Here is a 21,289-nt window from a genome sequence, read left to right as displayed (position 1 = left end):
CTGTAGCCACCTCCTGGTTTTATAGCTGGGCTTCCTGGAACTTTCAAAAAGATCATTAAAGGTCCAAGTGCTGAATTAACCATGTGGAGTAATGTTGCAGTCATGTAGTGGAATACATTGGGATGTCTCTGTAGAACAGAAGACACTGTACATTGTAAGCCATTGTATTAATGTCCCCTTATTGCTTATCGCTGTGCGGTTTACCTTTTCACTTTCTGTGTCTAAGGCAGACGTAGCTTCATCCAGTAATAAAATCTTAGGATCTCGTATGATGGCCCTCGCTATAGCAATGCGTTGTTTTTGCCCACGAGACAGCTGGGATCCTTGAGCCCCAACATTAGTTTTGTATTTCTGAAAAATATACAAAAGGAAGATTTCATTCAGGTGTAAGCAAACACACCTGATTGTAAGTGGTACACATGTTTGGGGAGACCCTTCTGAGCCATCCTTTGCAGTGCACATGGCCCGGGGCCCAGGCAGTACGGTGACGGGCCTGGGAGAACAATTTGATAGCAAGATGTTGGCTGGTTTGTCTGAGCCAAAATAAATCCCCCCCAGCCTAGATTTGGGAGAAGAGGCTAAAAGTGATGTAGGGGCTTTCTGGACAAGTGTTTTGTTTGCATGCCTAAACTGTATCCGTAGCTTTTATCTCCTTCTGATTTATATTTATATGATTTCAGTGCATTTAAATACTTCTTAAATGCACATAAGCAGCCAGCTTCAAATATTTTTTTCTAAGTATCATGCCCTAGTCACAAGGCAAGTTTCCCACAGCAGGGAACAGGATTTGTATTTCCTGACTCAGTGTAAAACTTCAACTGCTGAACTGTGCTGCTGCTTCTTTCTTGTCCTGGCTTTGGAAAAAATCCTCCCTTTTCTCCTAGTTCAGAGTTGTAACTGCTGGTTTCAGTTTTATAAATATTTGCCTGCTGTCCAAAAATCTAGTTACCAACTCACACCCAAACTCTCAGGAATGGTCATGACACTGTCTTGGCTCCTGCTGTTACAGCTGTGACAGTAAATACAAGGTATATGTGTGTAGCAACTTTAAATGGGTTTGGAGCAACTCTTGCTGCAACAGCCAGCAGCCTGTCGGTGGTTCTACAGCCAAGGCCTCGTGGGTACTTACGTCAGGCAGCGACATGACAAAATCATGCAGCTGAGCCTTCTGGGCCGCTTCGATGATTTTTTCCATCGTCGCATCTTTGGTGTTACTGCCATATTTAATGTTATCAGCAATGCTGCAGTCAAATAGCACGGGTTCCTGGGACACTATTCCAATTTTTGATCTAAGAAACTGTACATTTACTTTTTTGCTGTCGTGTCCATCTATTAACTACCAGGAAATAGAAGAAAACTTGAAACGTCATGGCAAAACAACAGCCTGCAAAACCCAGATAGTTTATAGCAAAACTAAATGATTTAGCCATGTTACTAAAAGGCAAACACAACTGATTTAAAGTGATTTGAGGAATCTGCTTATATTTGACTCCTTTGTGCATGATGTGTATTTTCTGGGTACAACTGTGATCCAGGCAAACGCTAGATCATTTGCTTAATCATAACTCCAAGTGAACTATTTAATTGCTTAAGGTTAGGCACATGCTTTGTTGCCTTCCTGACATAGTGATCGCCACACTTATTTTTTCCAAAGAAAGAGAAATCAAACTAGATGGTTAAGTATTTTACATGAGCAAAAGATATAAAAGCTTTTTAAACTATCAGTAATTGAATAACTGGAAGTTAAATCTAGACAAATTCAACCTGCAAAGAAGCTGCATGTTGAAGCTTTATATTTAGGGATGTTCCAGGCTCTGTCGCTCCACTGAGCCTTGATTTTTGCCTGTGCTCCCACAACGTATGCCACAGACGATGTTTCATACAGGAGCTACCAAGGTGAATGTCTATGGCCTCTATAATGCATGAGGCTACACCCAAGGCTTGTAGTACGCTGATCTTGCCTGAGCAGATCTGAGATGATACTCAGGAGCTGTCCGAACAGCCCACGTTTGTTTGAGAAGGAACTGCAGCCCCAAGCTGCATATGCACATCCCACCACTGCTGGGCTGCACAGCAGGACACGTTCGGAAGAGTCCCTGTAGCACTGCTGAAAACAACAGCACACAAACCACGTTTCCTTCGCTTACCACACTTCCTTTCTCAGGGTCATAGAAACGCTCCAGAAGCTGGACACTGGTGCTTTTACCACAGCCACTACTTCCAACAAATGCCAAAGTCTGTCCAGGTTTAACAGCTACAGAGAGTCCTTTCAGGACCTGAATATCAGGCCGAGAAGGGTATGTGAATTTACAGTTAAGAAATTCAATGCTTCCCTTGAAATTATCCTGGTGAAAAAAAATAAGAAAGATGCTACAGTGAGCTCGAGCTCAAAAGTGAGTTGTAAAGTACAATGTAACTCTTCCTCAAATTCCATTCTTGCATCTCTTATTTAATATATGACATTAGCGCTTCTGAAATTAGCCCAGAAAGAGGGATAGGAACCATACTGGAGTAGCTGTTCTAGAGACGAAGCCATTAGTCATCACGCTATTGCTCTGCTGTACTTTCCCTGGACTGCACTGGTCAGAGGCATCGACTGGAAATAGGATTGCCTTGCAAATGGGTAAGCTTTTTATTTTAATACAGATACTGTATAAGTGTAGATTTGGTGATAGTCCAAATACATTTGTGCAAAAAGCTGGCTTTGGTAAACAACAACAACAAAATCAATTGACCTTTGCAGTGTTAAAACACTACATGAATTCAGGTCAGTTTTCCCAGAATTCTTTAAAAAACTCTTTTGCAAAACTCTGAAGGAAATCAAGATACTGTATTTTCATGGTTGGAAGCTAATTAATTAATGTATTTAGTTCACAACTATTATTTCAAGTTTTCATTTAATTCTGAAAAAAATAAATGAAAAAGAAAAAAACCTCTTTGAATTTTCTGGACCTGACTTTTCAATTCACTAAAAAACTAAGAATTTTCATTTTGTGTGACTCAAAGATGATTTGCCACCTCATGGACACCCCCAGCATTCTGATGTGAATGAAAACCTCCATTATAAGCTAGAGATAGGCAGGTTTATGTGTGAACTGCAGAGCAGAAAGAAAAACCATGCTGTTCTGTGAGTCATCCAAATTGGTCCTATTCCAATTTACAGGAGTTTTACACTGATAGATTCCTGAGCCACACTTTATATTACTCTCGCTGTCTAGTACAGAGCGGGCTGCTTCCAAAAGAGCAAAGACAAGTAACAATTACACAATCATCAGCGTAACCTTCTTGTAAAACAGCAATCCTCATTGACTTATAAATCATTAGTGCAACTTCAATGCTTATATTGGGTTGAATGACATCACAAATTACTCATCTCTGCTCTTACCCATTTTTCCCCTTTTTCACTGTAAACACTGATTTTAGGAAGCCGATCAACCAGTTGAAAAAAGCGTGCGGCAGATGTTTTGGCTTTGGCATAGTTTGGGGTATAGGAAGAAGCTCTTCCCAAAGCAGTTCCACTGGTCACAATAGCAGAGATGACCCTGCGGGGAAGAGGGACACGGTCATTCTTGGGAAGCCATTGAGAAGCTGAATGCTGCAATGAGGCCAGCACTTCTGCAGAGGAGCCTGGTGGTGGCTCCAGGCAGGCTCTCACCTGAACACGAAGCTGTAATGGAGCCCTTCAGTGTCAACTAGAAACCCTCCATATCTGTAAGAGACAGCGTTGGCAATGAACACGATGCTCTGGGCAAAGCCAAAGCAGAAACCATAAACATGAGCTTTTTTGGTTGCAGCTCTGTAGGGCATATCCAGGTGCTTTTCAAAATTGTCGATAAACATTTTCTCTTTGCCTATCCCAGCTACAGTCCTGATGTTGGCAAGGGCTTCACTGGAAATCTGGAGGAGAAAAAAAATAAATTAAAAAATGGGTAAAAGTTCTTAATTTTTACTTGGAAAAAATGGGGTGTGCTTTTTCACAAATGCATGATTCTTTCATGAACACAGGGCACTAATGCCATACATAAATTGATTCAGCTACAATACAGACTGGCCCAAATATCAGCCAGCCTAAAGAGAAGTGTTCCTACAAACAATTATCTATGAACACCTCAACAGTAACACTCGGCTGCACTAGAGCTAAGTTACTGTGAGCACACTTGGGAAATTGGGCACATGCTCTCACTTGTGACTTACTTCATGTCGTGAGATATCCACAAAAGCAAAAACGGGTTTAGGAACGTTGTTATTTCCTTGATTGCATACATTTATTAAAGATGTTTATTTCAATTATTTTGTTTTACTTGTAGCAATAGTCAGAGAAAGAGTTAGAAGAGATGCTATCCCCAACTTCTGTTTCGTAAGTTAAACCCATGTGAATTTACTAGGTTTCCTCATCTGCTCACCCTCTCTCTTGTTTATGTCCAAACAGCCTGATGAGATGGAACATAGAAATGGAGGGCAACACCTTGATTCCTCCAACATCAGTGACAGTTTCCAGGATTTTTACCCTGTATGTAGGCAAAGAGTAAGGAAATGCTTGCCTATATACATAGGAAAATGCAACACAGGGAATTATGAGATAGTCCCCATGGAAACTTCTCTAGAAGTTCCCAGTCAGAATTGGGGTTTCTGTCCCCAGAAAATAGCACTACAGATTCATCTATAGAAATAAATTGACAGTTTGATCCTAATTTCACCCTACTTATCTCAAGTAATTTTATTAAGGCATTGGTTTAAATGCTGTACTTTGCCTGTACTTTGACAGTAGCTTCATAGTGTGACGCTGTCCTTTTTTGGGAAGCAATATTCTGGTATGTGGCTTGTGAGTGTTTTCAGCATGTAGGAAGAGATTTGAATATAAATCATTAAAAATGCTGTAGCTAATTTCAGGGGTTTTTTTCCTGGCCAAAATTAAGAGTCAAATCTCTTGCATTATCATACAATGTGAAGGAGCAGGTAGGTAGGTACTGTGAATTGGATTGTTCAGACTGTGCTGCTCCATGTTCAGCATGGCTGATGAGAAATCACTGTAGAAGAACTCTGAGTGTTTAGCATTTGGATGCAGTGCTGGCAAATAAATTAAAAAATAACACCAGACATAATTAGTCATCACCAAAACTGCTGAATCATTGAGTGCCCTTTTCATCCTGGCCTCTAGGTCATTCTGTTGAATAAAAGCTGATGCCTTGAGTCACTAGTGAAGTTTCTCTGCTTGTTAAGACAGTATTTTGATTTATAACTTTTTGTAAATAATTAAACCATTCTGAATGTAGGCAATGAGTCAGGTCTTAATTCTTCCTTGGCTTTCTAGAATTGAAGATTGTTCCTAACAGCACTCAACAGTGGCCAATAAATGTATTCACTTGATTAGTGATACCAAAGGCAAGTGATAGTCATTCACATAATACCGTTTGTGCATTTAAAAAAAAAATAATTTTCCAGAAGTCTGCATGTGTAGGTAGTCAACGTCATTTTTTTAAGTTCTACGCCCCCAGTAATGACATGCTTCTTTAAATCACACCCAGGAATAGGAATTGGGAGCTGAAGATTTGCTGCTTCAGAAGTCGAAAAGGGGGGTGGCAGGCTGAGCTAGCTGCAGCAGGCAATGGGACAGAACCGGCCAGTCGGTGCGGAGCTGAACAGGGCCACAGGCTCCAGTCCCAGTCCATGTGTTTGCTGCACAGATTAAGGTCAAGAGGAGGCTGAAGACAGTTGAGAGCTCACATAGGTAGAGGGAAGGCTCAGATGGGGCAGGGTAGAAGGTGGGATGGGTAAGAAAGATGTTTGGTGGGCAGGACATGAACGTGGGAAGGAGGAGGATTGGGAGAAGTGGGAACTCTGCAAGAGTCATTTTAGGATGGGCTAAAGTAGCTCTGCAGAAGGAAAATCTCTGAGGCTTTGAGAAGGCCTGCAAAGGATGCTTTTTCTGATGCTAGAAAAAGATGCAGCTTAAAGTGGGGGAGAAGGCTCAGGGTAACCTGAGGTAGTCTTCCTCATGTCACCTGTCTTCTAAATCCCCTGTGTTTCTGATGCAGGTCAGCTTCTGCACAGTTGAACTAAGTATATTTTAACAAGTATCATGATGGTCCTGGGTAATCTGCCAGAACTAAAGTCAAGGCAGTTTGAATGTTTCAAAGGCAGCACACCTGCCCGCTCCTCTTGAGAAACTGCCATTCCTTTCTCCTGTGTCCCTTTTCCTCAATTGGTACGTGGGCTGGAAGTCTGCTCAGCCTTGTGCAAACTACATCAACCTATTCTCAGCCTTCGAGGTGAGGCGGTTCACAGAGCATGGGATGTTGCTAACCCTGACACTGGAGTTAGAGGAACATGGAGGGCAGCTTTAGGCAGGGGTCACTGGACACATTCTTTCCAAGGAAAGGCAATTCCTTCCTCATGTCCCAGGCTGGTTGGTTGAATACCCACACAGGTGTGTTTTCACCATGGAGCAAAATTTAAAGTATTACGAGAAAGTGCTATGTCTCTTGTTACAAATTAACAGAAAAAGGGTTAATGCTTACCTGAATAAAAAAATTTTAATTATTTATATACCAGTTGAGAAAAGAGAATTGATAGACTTTTGACTCTTAAAATCCATACATAAAAATAAAGTTATGCCTGTGACCTAGCAGCACTCACTGACAGAGAAGCTGGTAAGCTAGTAAGGCCCACTGAAGGAACAATTCTGCTCTAAAATCCACATGCTGTGTGGTTCAGTGCCAAATTCTCAGATGTGAGGATTTCTAAGTGAACAAGTATCACTGCTTTCTGAAGACAGCATCATCACAGGGCAGCAACAAATGGGTATTTAAATAAAACCTGACAAAGGTGAAACAGACTGCTGAGCGATCTGTGTCTACCAATTAGTTCCAATAACTTCTAAAAAGTCAGCCACATCCCATGCAGCAAGTGCTTTTGCCGTTAGGAGCTCCCAATGGTGTTTCAATGGTTGGACAAGCTGAAATATTGCAACTTATTTGCAAAACATGGCCAGTTTCGTTACGTTTGAATTACAGATGGTCCCAAATGCCTGATTTTTCAACTACCCATGACTGCAAATATAGATTAGTTTTTAAATAACATTACCCGTCCAGTAGCTTCCAGTGCTTTCTTGTCCTGAGAGGCAAATCCTGTCAGCATTTTAGCCTGCACAGCTCCAGATAAGGCCAAAAAAGGCAGGAAACACAGTATAACTAAACTCAGTTTCCAGCTGAAGTAGAAAGCAATGATCATGGCCACCCCAATGTTGGTAAAGGAATTGACAATCATTCCTATCTGCGATCCAGTTGCCTTCAAAGAAAAGAAACAGAGATGATTGACTTGTACTCCAATAGTATCTTCAAGAATGTTTAAGTAAATTTTCCTTTAAAACTTTAGAAAACTCTAAATGATATTAAAATATTGTAAGGTACCAACAGCTGCTGACTGCACTGGAATTTAGCCAGTTTGGATATACTGTTGCCAATTACTTGTATCAAGAGAAGGACTGCAAATCTCCAATATTCCTTTCACCTACCAAACTTTCCAATAAGTACTCAGAAAATTGTTTCTAACGATTGTGAGAAAGATAATCTAACTACTGAAATTAGTTCCCTTGGTTCCCTTGGGAATCCCTCATCTGAATACTCTGTTTAGCCGCTACGTTTATCCATCTAGATTTAAATAATAAACAGAACCCTTTTGCAACTTAACTATTAACAATAAAGACTCAGCTGTGCTAAAATCAGTGAGAAACCTCACTGAGAAAGGATGGATTAAAGTTGCATTTCTGCCTATCTCTTTATTAAGGAAAAATTTTAAATACACCTTGAACATTACCTTTATTGAACGCGTTCATCTTCTCCTTATGTATTTCAAGAACACTATTCCTTGTAATAAACTTGATTTACTTACTCAAAAGTTATTTTCTTTCCTAGCAGTAAACAGCAGCCCTAGATCAGAACTAGGTTGCTATGTATTAGAAGGAAAAAAAAAACCAAAAAACAAAAAACAACCCAAAATATTTTATATTCTTGATAATTTTCAGTCAAATTCATTTGCAGTAGGTGAACAGGCAGCACAAAATGCTCACCATCTACTCTTCTGACCTGCAGCACTAGGGCAAGGTGCCTGGGACCTGGCTGGGTGGAAGGTACACCTCCCAGCTCTGCAGAGGCTACCAAAAGGAGCAGCCATAGGGCTGCTCTTACCTGGATCCTGCAGCTCTAACATCCCCCCTCACTCCAAGAGTCCACTTCTTACTCCTGGTGCAGATGCAGACATGTTCAGACCCTGGACACTTGTGGGCATCTTCTCACCTTCAGCTCGCTCTGCAATAGCAGCAGTTGGCTAAGCTCTGTGTCAGGCAGTGAAAGGCGGAGGACACAGCTGCTCAAGCAGATCTGGGTTTTGCCCGCAGAGCTGTGGATTGAATGGCTGTGCCCCACTGCTCTGCACGTGCTTAGAACAAAGATGTCCCTTAGGAGGCTATTAAATGGTTCAGTCAGTGTTTTACAAGTTTGTTTATTTCAATTAAAATATGCCCTGTAGGTGCCTGTAAGGGCTGAAGAGGTTTGCAGCTGGTTTCTCTAATTATCTAGAAATTGCTGCTGACAGGGGTTTTCAGAACCTCTTCTCTCATTTGTCTTTGAAATTCTTAAAACCTCCATTAATAGTTTTTAAAAACTAAGCCACCATTCCAGGCAAGCTGAAACAGGACAATTTTTGTCACAAAGAAATCTGTATGTTTCCTTCTTCTCTTCTAGAAAATGGCTTGCATTAGAGCCAAGTAAATTGGCATCTGACTCACTTCTACCAAAGCATCAATTCAGATAAGTAACATTTATAGCTCAGCATGATTTAACCCTCACCCACTAAGGAACATAACGTGTCGAGTTAGTGGTTCACTTTCCCAAATAAAAAGTCACACTGACACTGGCTGCATGGAGCACCAGCCAGTACTGTCAACTGTTTTTGCAAGTGGACTGTCAGTTTAAATCAAAACTGTCAAAACAAGCACAGTATCATGCTGAAAACATGATTAGTGATGAATGTCACTAAAATACTAGTCTGACGTGTGTTTGAAATAAACACTTAAGCATTGTGGCAAAAAGCTAATTCATCTGCAGAAAAAAATAAATTAAAACTTTTGCACTGAATGCTCCTTCCCGTTCCATTGATGGTTGGTATTTTATTGATTTTTGTGCTTTTGTTCTGGTAATACTGGCAGGAATAATGGGCAGTAAATTGTGACCCTGTTTGTGCTTCTAGGTAAATACAGTGATAATAGTTCCATGTTGACAGTCTGTGATAAGTAGAAATAGCTTAATTGACTGACCAAGGACTGATCTACACTGACCTCACTGGTTGCATGCTAGCTAATTTCTGTAACACAGGCAAGTGTAGCGTCCTGCACCTCGGGAAGAATAACTCCAAGCACCAGTACTGGTTAGGGGTTGACCTGCTGGGAAGCAGCTCTGCGGATAAGGACCTGGGAGTCCTGGTGGACAACAACTTATCCATGAGCCAGCAATGTGCCCTTGTGGCCAAGAAGGCCAATGGTATCCTGGGGTGCATTAAGAAGAGTGTGGCCAGCAGGTCGAGGAGGGTTATCCTCCCCATCTACTCTGCCCTGAGGAGGCCATATCTGGAACACTGTGTCCAGTTCTGGGCTGCCCAGTTCAAGAAAGACAAGAAACTATTGGAGAGAGTCCAGTGGAGGGCTACAAAGATGATTAGGGGACTGGAGCATCTCTCTCATGAGGAAAGGCTGAGAGAGCTGAATCTGTTTAGCCTGGAGAAGACTGAGAGGGGATCACATCAATGCTTATAAATATCTACAGGGTGGGTGTCAAGAGGATGGGGCCAGACTATTTTCAGTGGTGCTCAGCGACAGGACAAGGGGCAACAGGCACAAACTAGAACACAGGAAGTTCCTTCTGAATATGAGGAAAAACTTCTTCACCTTAAGGGTGACAGAGCACGGGAACAGGTTGCCCAGAGAGGTTGTGGAATCTCCTCTGGAGATATTCAAAACCCCCCTGGATATGATCCTGTGCAATCTGCTCTAGGTGATCCTGCTGTAGCAGGGGGGTTAGACTAGGTGGCCTTCAGAGGTCCCTTCCAACCCCTACCAATCTGTGATCCTGTGACAATGTGCCAAAATAGGCCTTCAATCAGTGCTTATAGTAAGACGATTCTTAAGCTACCAGGTCTTACCCCTTGGACCTGTGAGGCATCTGTTGCAAGTCTTGTAGTCAAAGCACCAGGGCTGTTCTTCCGGTCATCAAACCAACCAATGTCTTGCCCTAGCATAGCCTCGAAACCAATTTTCCTTAATCGTCTTGTAAGCAGCTCACCAGACTTGGCAAAGGTGTATCCCTGGGGTGCATAAGAATAAATACAAATATTGTACAGAATGAGATACTAAAGAGTAAGGGGTTAAAAACAAAATTTACCCATATTGGACTGCTATTACCTGTAGAAACTGTGTGAAAAATGAAAGAATTCCAACAAAGACAAAGAGCAGGCAGACACCATTAATCTGGATTCTTCGTACTTCTTCATCAAGAATGGAGAAGGTCTTTAAAAAAAAAAATAAATGGGTGGCATCATATTAGAAGTGTCAGTTTTGCTGTGTGTGAAGTTTATTCGTGATTCCCTATTGCCAAGTGCAGAAGCCCACCCTAGAATCAAAGCCATAACACAGAGCTCTCCCTCACCCTTGCAAAGGCCCGATTCCTTATTTTTCCTAAGGTGGGCCTGCGTACAACATAATGCTTTTTACTCCTATTAAACAACAAGTTTACTATACTTGGTGTCTGCACATACTGCTATTACTTGTAGCCCATCCCTAGTTATAATTAATCAGTCATCTCCCCACTCTAAACAAGATCCAGTGTGATAACCAGAGTATAGCAATGAAATAAATAGCATAGCAACAAAGCAACAGTACAGCAGCTCCCTTACCTCCTCTCTAATCTATGCCAATTGCAACTTTATTGTGCCATACAAAATGAAGTCTGTGTAAATAATTATACCCTAGCATGACTCTCCTTGCAGAATAGTAACAGATGCTATAATTGCTATAGGTAGGCTTCAAGTAGGCTTCAAAGTAGAGCCCCTCCACCCCATTCTGCTCCATTCTCCATGGTATTTTCCTTTTATCTCCTGTTCTTAATATCTGATCTTTTTAAACACCTGCAGCATTACTGCTGAAGTAGTGGTCCAGATCTAAGTAGCCATCCTCTAGCAATTCCTTTCAGTCAGAGCAGTTGATGTGTAGGTCAGTTAACCTACCTGAAGCTGTTAAACTACTGCTGCTGCTTGCAGGTATAAGCCACAGCTCATGTTTGTACTTCTGCACTAGCCTTAAATTAATTCTAATCGGATTTCACATAAATTGACTAATCTCTCAATCTATTCTATATAAGGTGTAATTAAAAATAACTTGTGCATTTGACTTTTACTTATATCAAAACCAGCTTAAATTCTTCTAGGTAAGTATTTAACAGTAGAAAGAGAAGTAGTAATTTTCATTACAGCTGCAAAATATAAAAATTCCACAAAAATAAACTGAAGTACTAGTCTTAAAAGGTCAACCCAAGTTATTTATGGTTCAAAGTGAGCTATGCATCCAAGTAACAGGGAGGAATTAGAGCATGAATTTGAGAAAAAGGAATAGCTGTTCTTCGGTGGGAATTAAAATACTTCAAGTATTTTAACTTTGTACATCAGTACCTTGGCAACAAAATAAATCCCACAAAATCCAAAATGATAATAGCAAAATGACACTTAGTCATGCCCTGCCAGGTGCACAAGAAGCTGGGAGAGCACAGCCAGAACAGCTGACTCAGACTGGCCAAAGGGATATTTCCTACCACATGATGTCATGCTCCGTATATAAATGGGGAAGCTAGCTGGCAGGCAGATTCACTGCTTGGAAACAGACTGGGCTTGGGGTTGGGTTTTTTTTTTCCTTCCACATGTGGTGAGCAATTGCATTTGTGCATCGCTTGTTTTTATTATTATTACTACTACTACTACTGTTGTTATTACTATTATTATTATAATCTTCCTTTGTTATCCTATTAAACTGTCTTTATCTCAACCCATGAGGGTTTTTTCCACTCTCCTTGTCATCCCCCTGCGGGGGGGGCGGGGTGAGCAAGTGGCTGTGTGGTGCTTAGTTGCCACCTGGGGCTAAATCACGACAGCTTGTTATAAACAAACTTTTGTTTATTGTTTCTGTCTGACTAGATGGTAGGCAAGAGTAAGTAGGGGTTTTCACATCAAGCAAGTCAAAGGCAACAGTTCCTGATTTCAGGGAGGGTGGATCCATATCCATGCTTATGAAAGATGCTCATGAAAAGGGAGAGTGCTGTAAGCCTTTGCTTTAGTATTCTGTCCACATCACCCACATTAAAAGTGGTTCCCCTGCTTTCTCTTACGCAAGAAATATGTTGTGAAAGGCCTTCCCCATTCCTGTGGCCAAGCTCTCCATTGCTCCTAGATAAAGGCTGAGAGAACTGTAATGTCTGCAAGACACCTTGAGGGGTTCTGGTGAAGCCATTTATTGGTCAGTCTGGGATTCCTACTGCAAGCTCTAAATTCAAGGGAGCATCCCAGCTCAAGAAAAGCAATGGGCTGAAGTACGTGCTTACATTCTCCCTAAGCTGAGAGCAATAGCACTTTATAGTCCCTACAGAAGGAAACGTGAATAACATCCATTTGGGAAGAGATCTCTCTATTGCATATAGAGGATTTATTTTTTTTCACTTGCAAATCTGCCCTGTAAAATTGAACTATCCCATTCTGCAGCTATCCTAACATACTCAGCTACGGTTTTGACCTTGATTTTAAAAAATAATACTGATTACACTAACATGTAGTGTGGACAACAGCATCAGGTCTATAAAAGGAAAGAGTTGTTGCTGAGGTGTCCGTGTTCAGATTATACAAGTTTCAACAGTTTTAGCATGGACTATCTTTTATCTGGGGCCATGGGCTACATGCCCAATGGCAGTTGGAGCACATCTTCCAGCTGAGTTTCACTGGAAAAGATCCATCTCCCATACTCTGAGACAGTTGCACAGTGGGAACCAAAGCATAGTAAGAAAAAAACACTGAGAAATTTGTTCCAAAGGTACACTTCTGATCTGAACTGATCAGAAGACATATCCAGTACTATCCAGTTCTTCATTCACTTTTGGGCATTAATTTCTGAGAACCTTCAAGACTTTGCTAAATGTATCCCTTCATTTCATAGCTGTGGGGATTTTTCCCCTCACTTCAACATATTGGTCCCAGAGTACAAGCCCACGTGTCTGTCACAACATCATTGCAGATATTCAGACAGCTTGGAAAGCAGATGCATATTCCATCTGCCTGACTGCCTTGGCACTAGGCAGAAATGTTTTAAATTTATGAATAATGAAACACAGATGTTGGACTTTGCTCATGTTGGCTATGGCTTGTTTTTCTCTTGCAGTCTCTCGTCTTTGATGGACGAAGACTTTCAAGAGAAGGCATTTGCATGATGGCAATGATGGCATTTAGCATCTTGCAGGATGACATCAGCCCCAGACCTCCCAGTGTCTAGAAAACCTCTCTCAAAAGGAATCAAAGGTTAGATTCATTGCAGAATGCACATAGCAGTGTCTCACCTGCTGTCTACTGAAAGTCGCAGTCCTTGGCATGAGGTCTAGACACTCAAAAAAGTGTTTGGAGGTGGCAAACCTGTGGCCAAGCACATCGGCCAGGAGCCACTAAGTGGATCAACAGGGACTGGAACATCTTTTGCCCTACCCCTCCCTGGATCTTAGCTAGCAAACATCAAGCTGCAAATAAATGTGATTCAAAGTCCTGAGTAAGTTCCCAGAGAGAAACAACCCTCCCCCAAAAAAACCCCAAAACCCCCCCCCAAAAAAACCAGCAAAAGGTCAATCTTTCCTTTCATAGATTGCTGGCACTGCTATTAGGAGCATTTTCTCAACCCTTTTCTAATCCGTAGCTCAGATGCTGGGACAATCATTCACTCTTTCCTGCCTGAAATGTTTCGGACCTCCAGTTTCTAGAAGAGTGTCTGCCTTTTAGGTCATACATTCTTTGCATGCATATGTACCTACCATGATCGAAACAAGTAAGTGGGAATCACAACATAACTTTTATCCTATTTCAGGTGGGTATCCAAATCACAAAACAATAGTGGCATTCCCATTTTCTTCCCAGTGAATGTGTCATTACCCAGAAGAAACAGCATCATCAAAGGGGTTTTCTCTATCCTAATTCTTGAAAATTTAGGACACTTTCCTAGTTAGGACACTTTCCTAGTTAGAGCTGTGCTGAATTTCTTCAGGCAGCCCTCCAGTCCCCCACTAACTTGGCAAATGTTTCCCCAAAGAGCTGTTTTACGGCAAGTTTTTGAAGGAAAAAACAGTCATGGTTAAACTCTTGAAAAGTTTCAAGCAAGGGTGTGGATTTTGGTGGTAATGTATCCTTTAGTAAATGCCGAGATTTAAAGCATATTCCTATTTCCTGCTTGTCTTCCAAACTTGTTGATGCAGGTCTAATTTTTCTTGGCAGCTATGAACCCTGTTACAATTATCTACCTCTCCCTGGTCATTCTGCAAGGAGCAGGCAGCAAAGAGCTGCCTGAAATACATGAACAAAAAAGTGAAGTATTTTTTGGATCTGATCCAAAGCTTTCTCAAAGGCTTGGCCAAGTCTGTAGAATAAAATTCTGCAGGGAAGGACCTCTGTGTTTCCCCCTCTCCACTGTACCTGCACATGAGGTACAGTGTCATCTAAAATAAGCTGTATGCAAGTATAAAAAACCCACTCCCAACAGTTCCTGGAAAGTGAACAAGAGAGCGAAGAACACATGAAAAATGCTAATGAGCCTACCCCTTCAAAGAGCTCAGATGATAGTGTGGTGACAGTAATATAAATATCTCTACTGAATAATTGTTTATAGGCGAGAAGGCTAACCCCATTTACTTGATGAGATCTAAAGATTTGCCCAAAGCAAGTCAAGTGCTGCACCATACATTCCCTTCTCTCTGCTTCAGAGCTAAAATATACTTTAAAACATTGACATAACATACCCCAAGAATTTGACTGAATAACAAAGCGTAGAGTGGATTGACTGCTCCATTCACAGCTGCTGCCAGAGATCCAAGCACCATGTATGGCCATTCAGAGGCATTGTATTTCAAAATTCTGGTAAATGGTACAGGCTTGACATCTTCCTCCACAACAGATTCCTAAAAAAACAGGTTGGATTTGTGAAGCAAATATATTTCCCTAGTGATGTTCTCCCTTTGACCGTGAGATAAAATAGTTAGCATAATCTATTAAATGGCCATCTAGTGCTCAAACAGCTGCTCTAGCTTTGTACAGGAAGGAGCGGTGATGGGTGTTGGCTGCTGTCTGGAGCTCTTTTATAAGGCTAGGGAGTCACAAGAGGGTTATGTAAATGACTGCCTTTACTGTCCGTGGAGAAAAAGAGAGAGATTCATGCCTTGTGCAGCTTTGATTCCAAATTAAGAGGTTAATTACAACCATTTTAAGATTTTCTGCCACTGAAACTCAGGCTGTTCCCTTTTTGCTGCCTCCAGATGAGGTGTGATGCAACATCCAGTGCTAAAACTTAAACTTCTTCCTCACAGGCAGCTTTTTGTGTCACTCATGGAATCTTAAATATTATTTTAAAGTATTGTGGGTGAATGCACTGATCAGACTCTGCATCAAATTAACAGGTATGCTATATAATTAAAACAAGGGAGATCTCAAAGTGATAGCTGAGTTTGGCTTTATATATGCTAATTATGCCTCCTTTCTGTGAAACATCCTCAGACTATATACTGAATTTCCATAATTATGCCCAGTCAGAGCAGAATATTCACCATCAAATTATAACTGCAGTTTGATTTGTGCAGAATTTTTGTAACACTCACAGCCCTGCTCATCTCCCTCAGTTCATATGGCTGGAAATGCCCAGACAAAACAGACACTGTGAAGACCTATCTGCCGCAAATGTGCAAGGATGAATGGGTGGAAGCATCTTGTATTTTCTCTTCCTTCTGAGCTAGTACAGCACTAAAGCCCTGTATTTATCCACAGAATAGGCTGAACAATAGCAAGAACAGTGACTTCTAACTGCTGCTCTCTGCACTGAAAAACCACAGCCATGCAAATTGGTGCAGGGAGCTTCACAGGCACTTTGGAAACCCACTGTTTTGCATAATTCTAAGGCATGCTGTCTTCACTTTCTATGCTAGTTGATTGCGTAAGGACACTGTCAGTTAAAGGATTCTGGGTTAGGTTGCAGTGAGGGTGTCTCTTTACTCGTCTCCAGATGATTTTGAGATGAAAGTGAATTCACTCTATTGAGCAAGAAGCAGTGTCATTTGTATCACTGAGTGGCTATTACATTTCACAGACTGAGCATTTTGGGTTTTGTCAGTTAATTCAGCTTTTATGAATATGTCTTTTTCAACTTAATCTACAACATATTCAATTTACCAACAGGTCATGCTCTGCTAGAAATTTTGTATGGACCAATAAGCATAACAGCCATCAAAATGCTGCCTAGGGCTTACAAAGAGGATAAGAACCGAAGCTGTGGGTTTTTTTAAGTAGAGAAAAGGATCGATCCAAGAAGACGTATCTGCCAACAACTCCTGTAACAGAGGCACATATGTACAGGTTATCACTACCAAGTAATATAACCTGTTAAGTTGAAAATTTAATAGCAAACTATTGGACCTGACCTGTTTTGCTTGGCCATCATCTTCTCCATAAGGCATGACACACATAGACTCTGCATGATCTCTTCCAATGGATAATGGAGGGTCAGGGACCACATTAGAGAGCTGAGATCTGGAGCGCTGCCGAAGTGAAGCTCTGTAAAGAGGACAGAAATGGTCTGTTCTTTACAGCTCAGTAATACAACACTTGTTTGCAAAGCAGGTGCAGTTGTCATATCAACTAAATCAGGATTCACTAAAGCAAATCATAGGAATCCCATGATTTTTCTATGTTCTCTCAACTTCTTGAGAGGAAAATATCCCACACCAGGGACAAATACTTTTCAAAATCATATTCCACCCCCACCACTCAGACATTATCTTATACGTATCCTGCACTGTGTGTTTGTTAAGCAAAATTGTGGTGTATCCTATTATATTTGCACAAGCCGTTAAGACACCAAGTCAATTCACTTTTATCACTACCAAGTAATTCAGTCCAGCAAAACAGGTTGCTGAAACAATCCACCTCTATCCCTGACAAAACATAACCCTGTAACGTAGGAGACATGTATTCACTTGCATACGTCTGACATGGGCTTGCCTGAAAGAAACAAGTGTCTAGCTACAAGACAGTCTGGCTTGTAAAATGCTTTAGCTTTCATCCAGTAGAAGCCATAATAAAAATGTCCCTGTACACTGCATTGATTTCTCCAGTAATTGCACAGCAAGTCATTTTTCAAGTGACTGGACTGAAAGTGCATTAGGTAATACAAATAGATGCCTGTATGGTAGTAATATGAAAAAACGAACATTAGCACACCAGCCCAGAATTGGAGAGAAGGTACTACGGATAGAAAGGGGAGTAAAATTAAGAATCTTACTATTTATCCACAGGTCTTCAATCAGTAATGTACTACCCAAGCTATTTCTTTCCAAGTGAAATCTGTCTTAGTAAAACGCTTGCAGCCCTTCCACCATCTTTTACACAATGTAGAGAGAAGTGATTCACTAGCACTACTGGGATTTTTGAATAGTGGGATGAAGTATAGAGATCTGGAAACATACCGAAATTTACAATCATTTTTAAGACTCACCGCAAACTGGCCCGATAGCTTCCTCTGCTAAATGACTGGACTTTCTCAAGATTTGGCTCAACCACGCTATTTTCTGCTGCTGTAAAATATAGAACATGGAGCTTTTCAGTTTGTGTTAAAATTGAATACAACCTAAGTCTCCAAGTCATAACTGGAATACTTTGTAGAAGGCAACGAATGTAATACAACCTTGCTACTCAACCTACAGGTACCACAAGTTTTATATTTGTATTTGACATGATGAAGTTAACTAAATATTAACCCAAGGACCATCTCACTTGGGATGTGACTGCTAAAGGCTGTTTCCCCATTTTAGCACTGTAATTGCTCTCTTCTTTTAAGATAATCATATCCAAGGTATGCGGCTTCACAAAAATACATCAGGTCATTCTATTAGACCTCCATTTCCAGAAGCTTTGATTCAAATCTGCTTCTAGTAAAACAAATAGCGTGGTTTCAGCATATTCCATAATTTGCTTGCATTTCAAACGCAGCAGAACTGGACTGTCAGCACTAAAAGGAACTATAAAATGATGGGTATTGCAGGTTGGGATTAATGTTTCAGGGTAGATCTATATTAGGAAGGTCATTTAGTACATATGCAGTAAAACCACTTTGGTGGGGGCTATTAATGATTACTTCTATGAATGCTAAAATTCAGCCATAAAGGTGGAAGGAAAAAAAAGAAGCAACTAGCCCTCATTAAAAAAAAAAAAATTAAAAAAATCAGGGTTCTGTGGATTTTTATGTTATTTTATAAAAGAAAACAAAACACTTACTTTCCATTGCTTCTCTGTTAAGTGTTGTGTCTCCTTTGCTTTGCAAGGTCACCAACATGAAATAAACCCCTTTCCTCTTCAAGAGTTCCTCATGAGTTCCTCTCTCCACAGCCCTTCCATGTTCAAACCCAACAATGACATCGGCAGCTTTGATGGCTGACAGGCGGTGAGCTATGGAGACTGCTGTGCGGCCAAGACGAGCCTGACAAGGAACAACAGCAGCCCCATTCACAGGACAGCAAACAGAAATGCTTGAAACCGGTGCTATGTAATCTAAAGTTTGGTCAAGTCGATAGGAGTCTTTTTTAGTGGTTTCGGCTGACTTTGACTTGAACCCCATCCATAGCCCATAGATGAGCATCTGTTTCTGAGCAAAGGGAGCTATAGATTTCTGTTAATGTCCCAATGTAAGAAAAAATCATTTTCTGTCAATAATATTAAGGTTATACTTGCGCATATGAAACAGCTATTAAGAAAAGCTTCTCACTGCTTTGTTGCAATTCAGCATCACCCTCTGCAGAGTGCATTAAAAATATTTTCTGCCCTTTTAAGTCTGATTTATGCTATGCCATAGCAAACCTTATGAAGTGCTTCTTGGACAGTAGCTTCACTTTCATTATCAAGTGCTGATGTAGCCATATCCAGTAGCAGGATTTTTGGGTTTCGCACAAGAGCTCGAGCAATAGCTATCCTCTGTTTTTGACCTCCACTCATCTGGCTTCCACCCTCTCCAACATGAGTGTCAAATTGCTGTGTGAAGGGAAAAAATGAAAATTAAACACATGACAAAAGGGTCTGTGAAGCTTCTGGTGAAGACACTGGTAAAATGTCTCTCAGATTAAGTTCAAAGACTTAAAAAATTATTGTTGTTGAAAGACAAAAACATTGTTAGTGCACCACATTCAAAGGAGAGCTGATGAAATACCTTCCTTCATAATGTACAACATCATTTTGCCTGATATGGGATTCCAACCCCAAGCCAAACATATGTACTGATAAAAAGGTGAAATGTTCTGGTTTGGCTCAAATACTATATCAGCAAAAACAAATGGAGAGAAAACACCAGCCCACTCTCCATCAGATGACTCACCAGCAAACTTTCCACAGAGCTGGACTTGTCTGCTGATGGCCTGTGACTCATGAACACTGTGTCTGTGATTCATGGACATCACACTCTGGTAGCATTGGGTTCAGGTAGAGAATTAAACAAACACATAAAGCCTAGCATCTCAAGAGCCAGGATAATTGTATTCACCTAGAGCCAAATCTTGTTTATTCCACCATTTCCAGGAAATACAGAGGGGCCTTTACACAGTCTTTCTATGAATAGTTTCCTGGAAGCCTGGAAATGCATAGATGGAGGATAAAAAGTACATACTGACATTAGCTAATGGTACTTGAATCCTGTCAAACAGGTTCACTGTCGTAACACATCCCTTTGAGAAGCTACTTGGCAAAGTAACATTCTAGAAAAGTAAACAGCCCAGTACTATCAAATATGGGCTTTATAAGGAGGATACCATAGGACTGATCAAAGCCCTGTCATCATAAAGGAAGGACCTGGGAAAGAGGGAACCTCCAGCTAACTTACAGAGCTCATACAAGGAGATGAGGTTGTGAGGATCAGTACACACTTTCATATGCTGGCTTGTGAAAGTCTGGGGTCTAAATTGCTTTTGGCCTGAGCACAAACAGATGTCCATAGCATGAAAAATACGTATTTTTAAAATCGTGGTGTGATTATTACCACGATATTTAATTTTGTGCATATGACTCCTGAGGAACTAATTCTTCTTGGTTTGTGGGTGTTTTGTTGTTTTTTTTAAGCTTGGTGGCATACACATAGTAAGCCCTAACTAACTCTAGTCAAAGGAAAGGTTGCTGCCTACTATCTATATTAATCTTCTGCCCAAATGGCTGCAGGAGGGGAGGGACAAAAGGATTCTCTATTTTCCTATCATATTCTGCCAAACATTTTACAAGGCACAGCATACCTGTGGTAAGTCCATGATGAAATTGTAAGCATTGGCCTGTTTGGCTGCTTTGATTATGTCTTCCATGGTAGCCTCATCCCGACCATAGCGAATGTTCTCTGCAATCGTGGTAGCAAACAGCACTGGCTCTTGTTCAACAATACCAATCTGTGAGCGTAGCCACTGGATATTAAGGGAACGAATGTCATGGCCATCCAGGGTAATCTACAGAAGCCAAATAAAACATGGACACAAAAAAGGAATAAGTCTGAGACGTTATCCCCTCCAGTTCAGAGACAAAGAAATACACAATGGAAATGAAGGGCCTGTGATGATGTGTTTCCATGACCAGTGTAAAAAACAGCTTTCATATACAAAAGAATGCAATGCAGTGGCAGTAGCATATGCTACTACTTGAGCCTCGGAGTTGTGCTCTTTGATGTCATTTCCAAATTTTTGCTTGGCCTCAGAAATAAAGCAGGTGGAAAGTAATCCTCAAAATTATCATTATATGTTTACAATAAATTGGGTCTTTGTCTTTTATACATTTAAACACAGGTCATCATATATGTGATTTGTGCCAACTAGGAACAAGTAAATGGAAAGGGACAGTTAATGGATGTAATTCATATTCTTAGCCAATCCATTACTAAATGGTAATTGCATATACTAAAGAAATATTATGGGATAATGATTAAATGTTCAATACTGTGTTT

The 21,289-nt window shown here is 40.8% G+C and overlaps 2 protein-coding genes across 9 annotated transcripts in view; one reads left to right on the top strand and one right to left on the bottom strand.

The window, feature by feature from the left end:
* G6PC2 (glucose-6-phosphatase catalytic subunit 2) overlaps positions 1-19,151 on the top strand; it is a 38,345-nt gene extending 19,194 nt beyond the window's left edge. For 2 of the 4 annotated variants that reach the window (XR_012836129.1, XM_075756735.1), the window contains exons 7-8: positions 13,466-13,602; positions 18,712-19,151. Coding sequence is in view for 3 of the 4 variants with exons in the window: in XM_075756735.1 (XP_075612850.1) it covers positions 13,466-13,576 (111 nt within the window). In the remaining variant the exon portion in view is untranslated. Of the gene's footprint in view, positions 1-8,741; positions 10,202-13,465; positions 13,603-18,647 lie in introns of those variants that run through there. The other 2 variants (XM_075756736.1, XM_075756737.1) reach the window with 2 other exon arrangements.
* Positions 1-21,289, bottom strand: part of ABCB11 (ATP binding cassette subfamily B member 11) — a 54,404-nt gene that overhangs the window by 2,605 nt on the left and 30,510 nt on the right. For 3 of the 5 annotated variants that reach the window (XM_075756729.1, XM_075756728.1, XM_075756731.1), the window contains 14 exons: positions 20,595-20,798; positions 19,180-19,350; positions 18,601-18,802; positions 17,822-17,900; positions 16,749-16,881; positions 15,081-15,239; positions 10,454-10,558; positions 10,195-10,356; positions 7,084-7,287; positions 3,656-3,897; positions 3,386-3,542; positions 2,148-2,345; positions 1,130-1,336; positions 205-351 (listed from right to left, as the gene is read on the bottom strand). In XM_075756729.1, the coding sequence (XP_075612844.1) occupies positions 205-351; positions 1,130-1,336; positions 2,148-2,345; positions 3,386-3,542; positions 3,656-3,897; positions 7,084-7,287; positions 10,195-10,356; positions 10,454-10,558; positions 15,081-15,239; positions 16,749-16,881; positions 17,822-17,900; positions 18,601-18,802; positions 19,180-19,350; positions 20,595-20,798 (2,370 nt within the window). The remainder of the gene's footprint in view (positions 1-204; positions 352-1,129; positions 1,337-2,147; positions 2,346-3,385; positions 3,543-3,655; positions 3,898-7,083; positions 7,288-10,194; positions 10,357-10,453; positions 10,559-15,080; positions 15,240-16,748; positions 16,882-17,821; positions 17,901-18,600; positions 18,803-19,179; positions 19,351-20,594; positions 20,799-21,289) is intronic. The other 2 variants (XM_075756730.1, XM_075756732.1) reach the window with 2 other exon arrangements.

Source organism: Balearica regulorum, chromosome 6, assembly GCF_011004875.1.
Source record: "Balearica regulorum gibbericeps isolate bBalReg1 chromosome 6, bBalReg1.pri, whole genome shotgun sequence".
Lineage (NCBI taxonomy): Eukaryota > Metazoa > Chordata > Aves > Gruiformes > Gruidae > Balearica > Balearica regulorum.
Note: the sequence above shows the minus strand (reverse complement) of the source record. Positions and strands in the feature narration are given on the sequence as shown.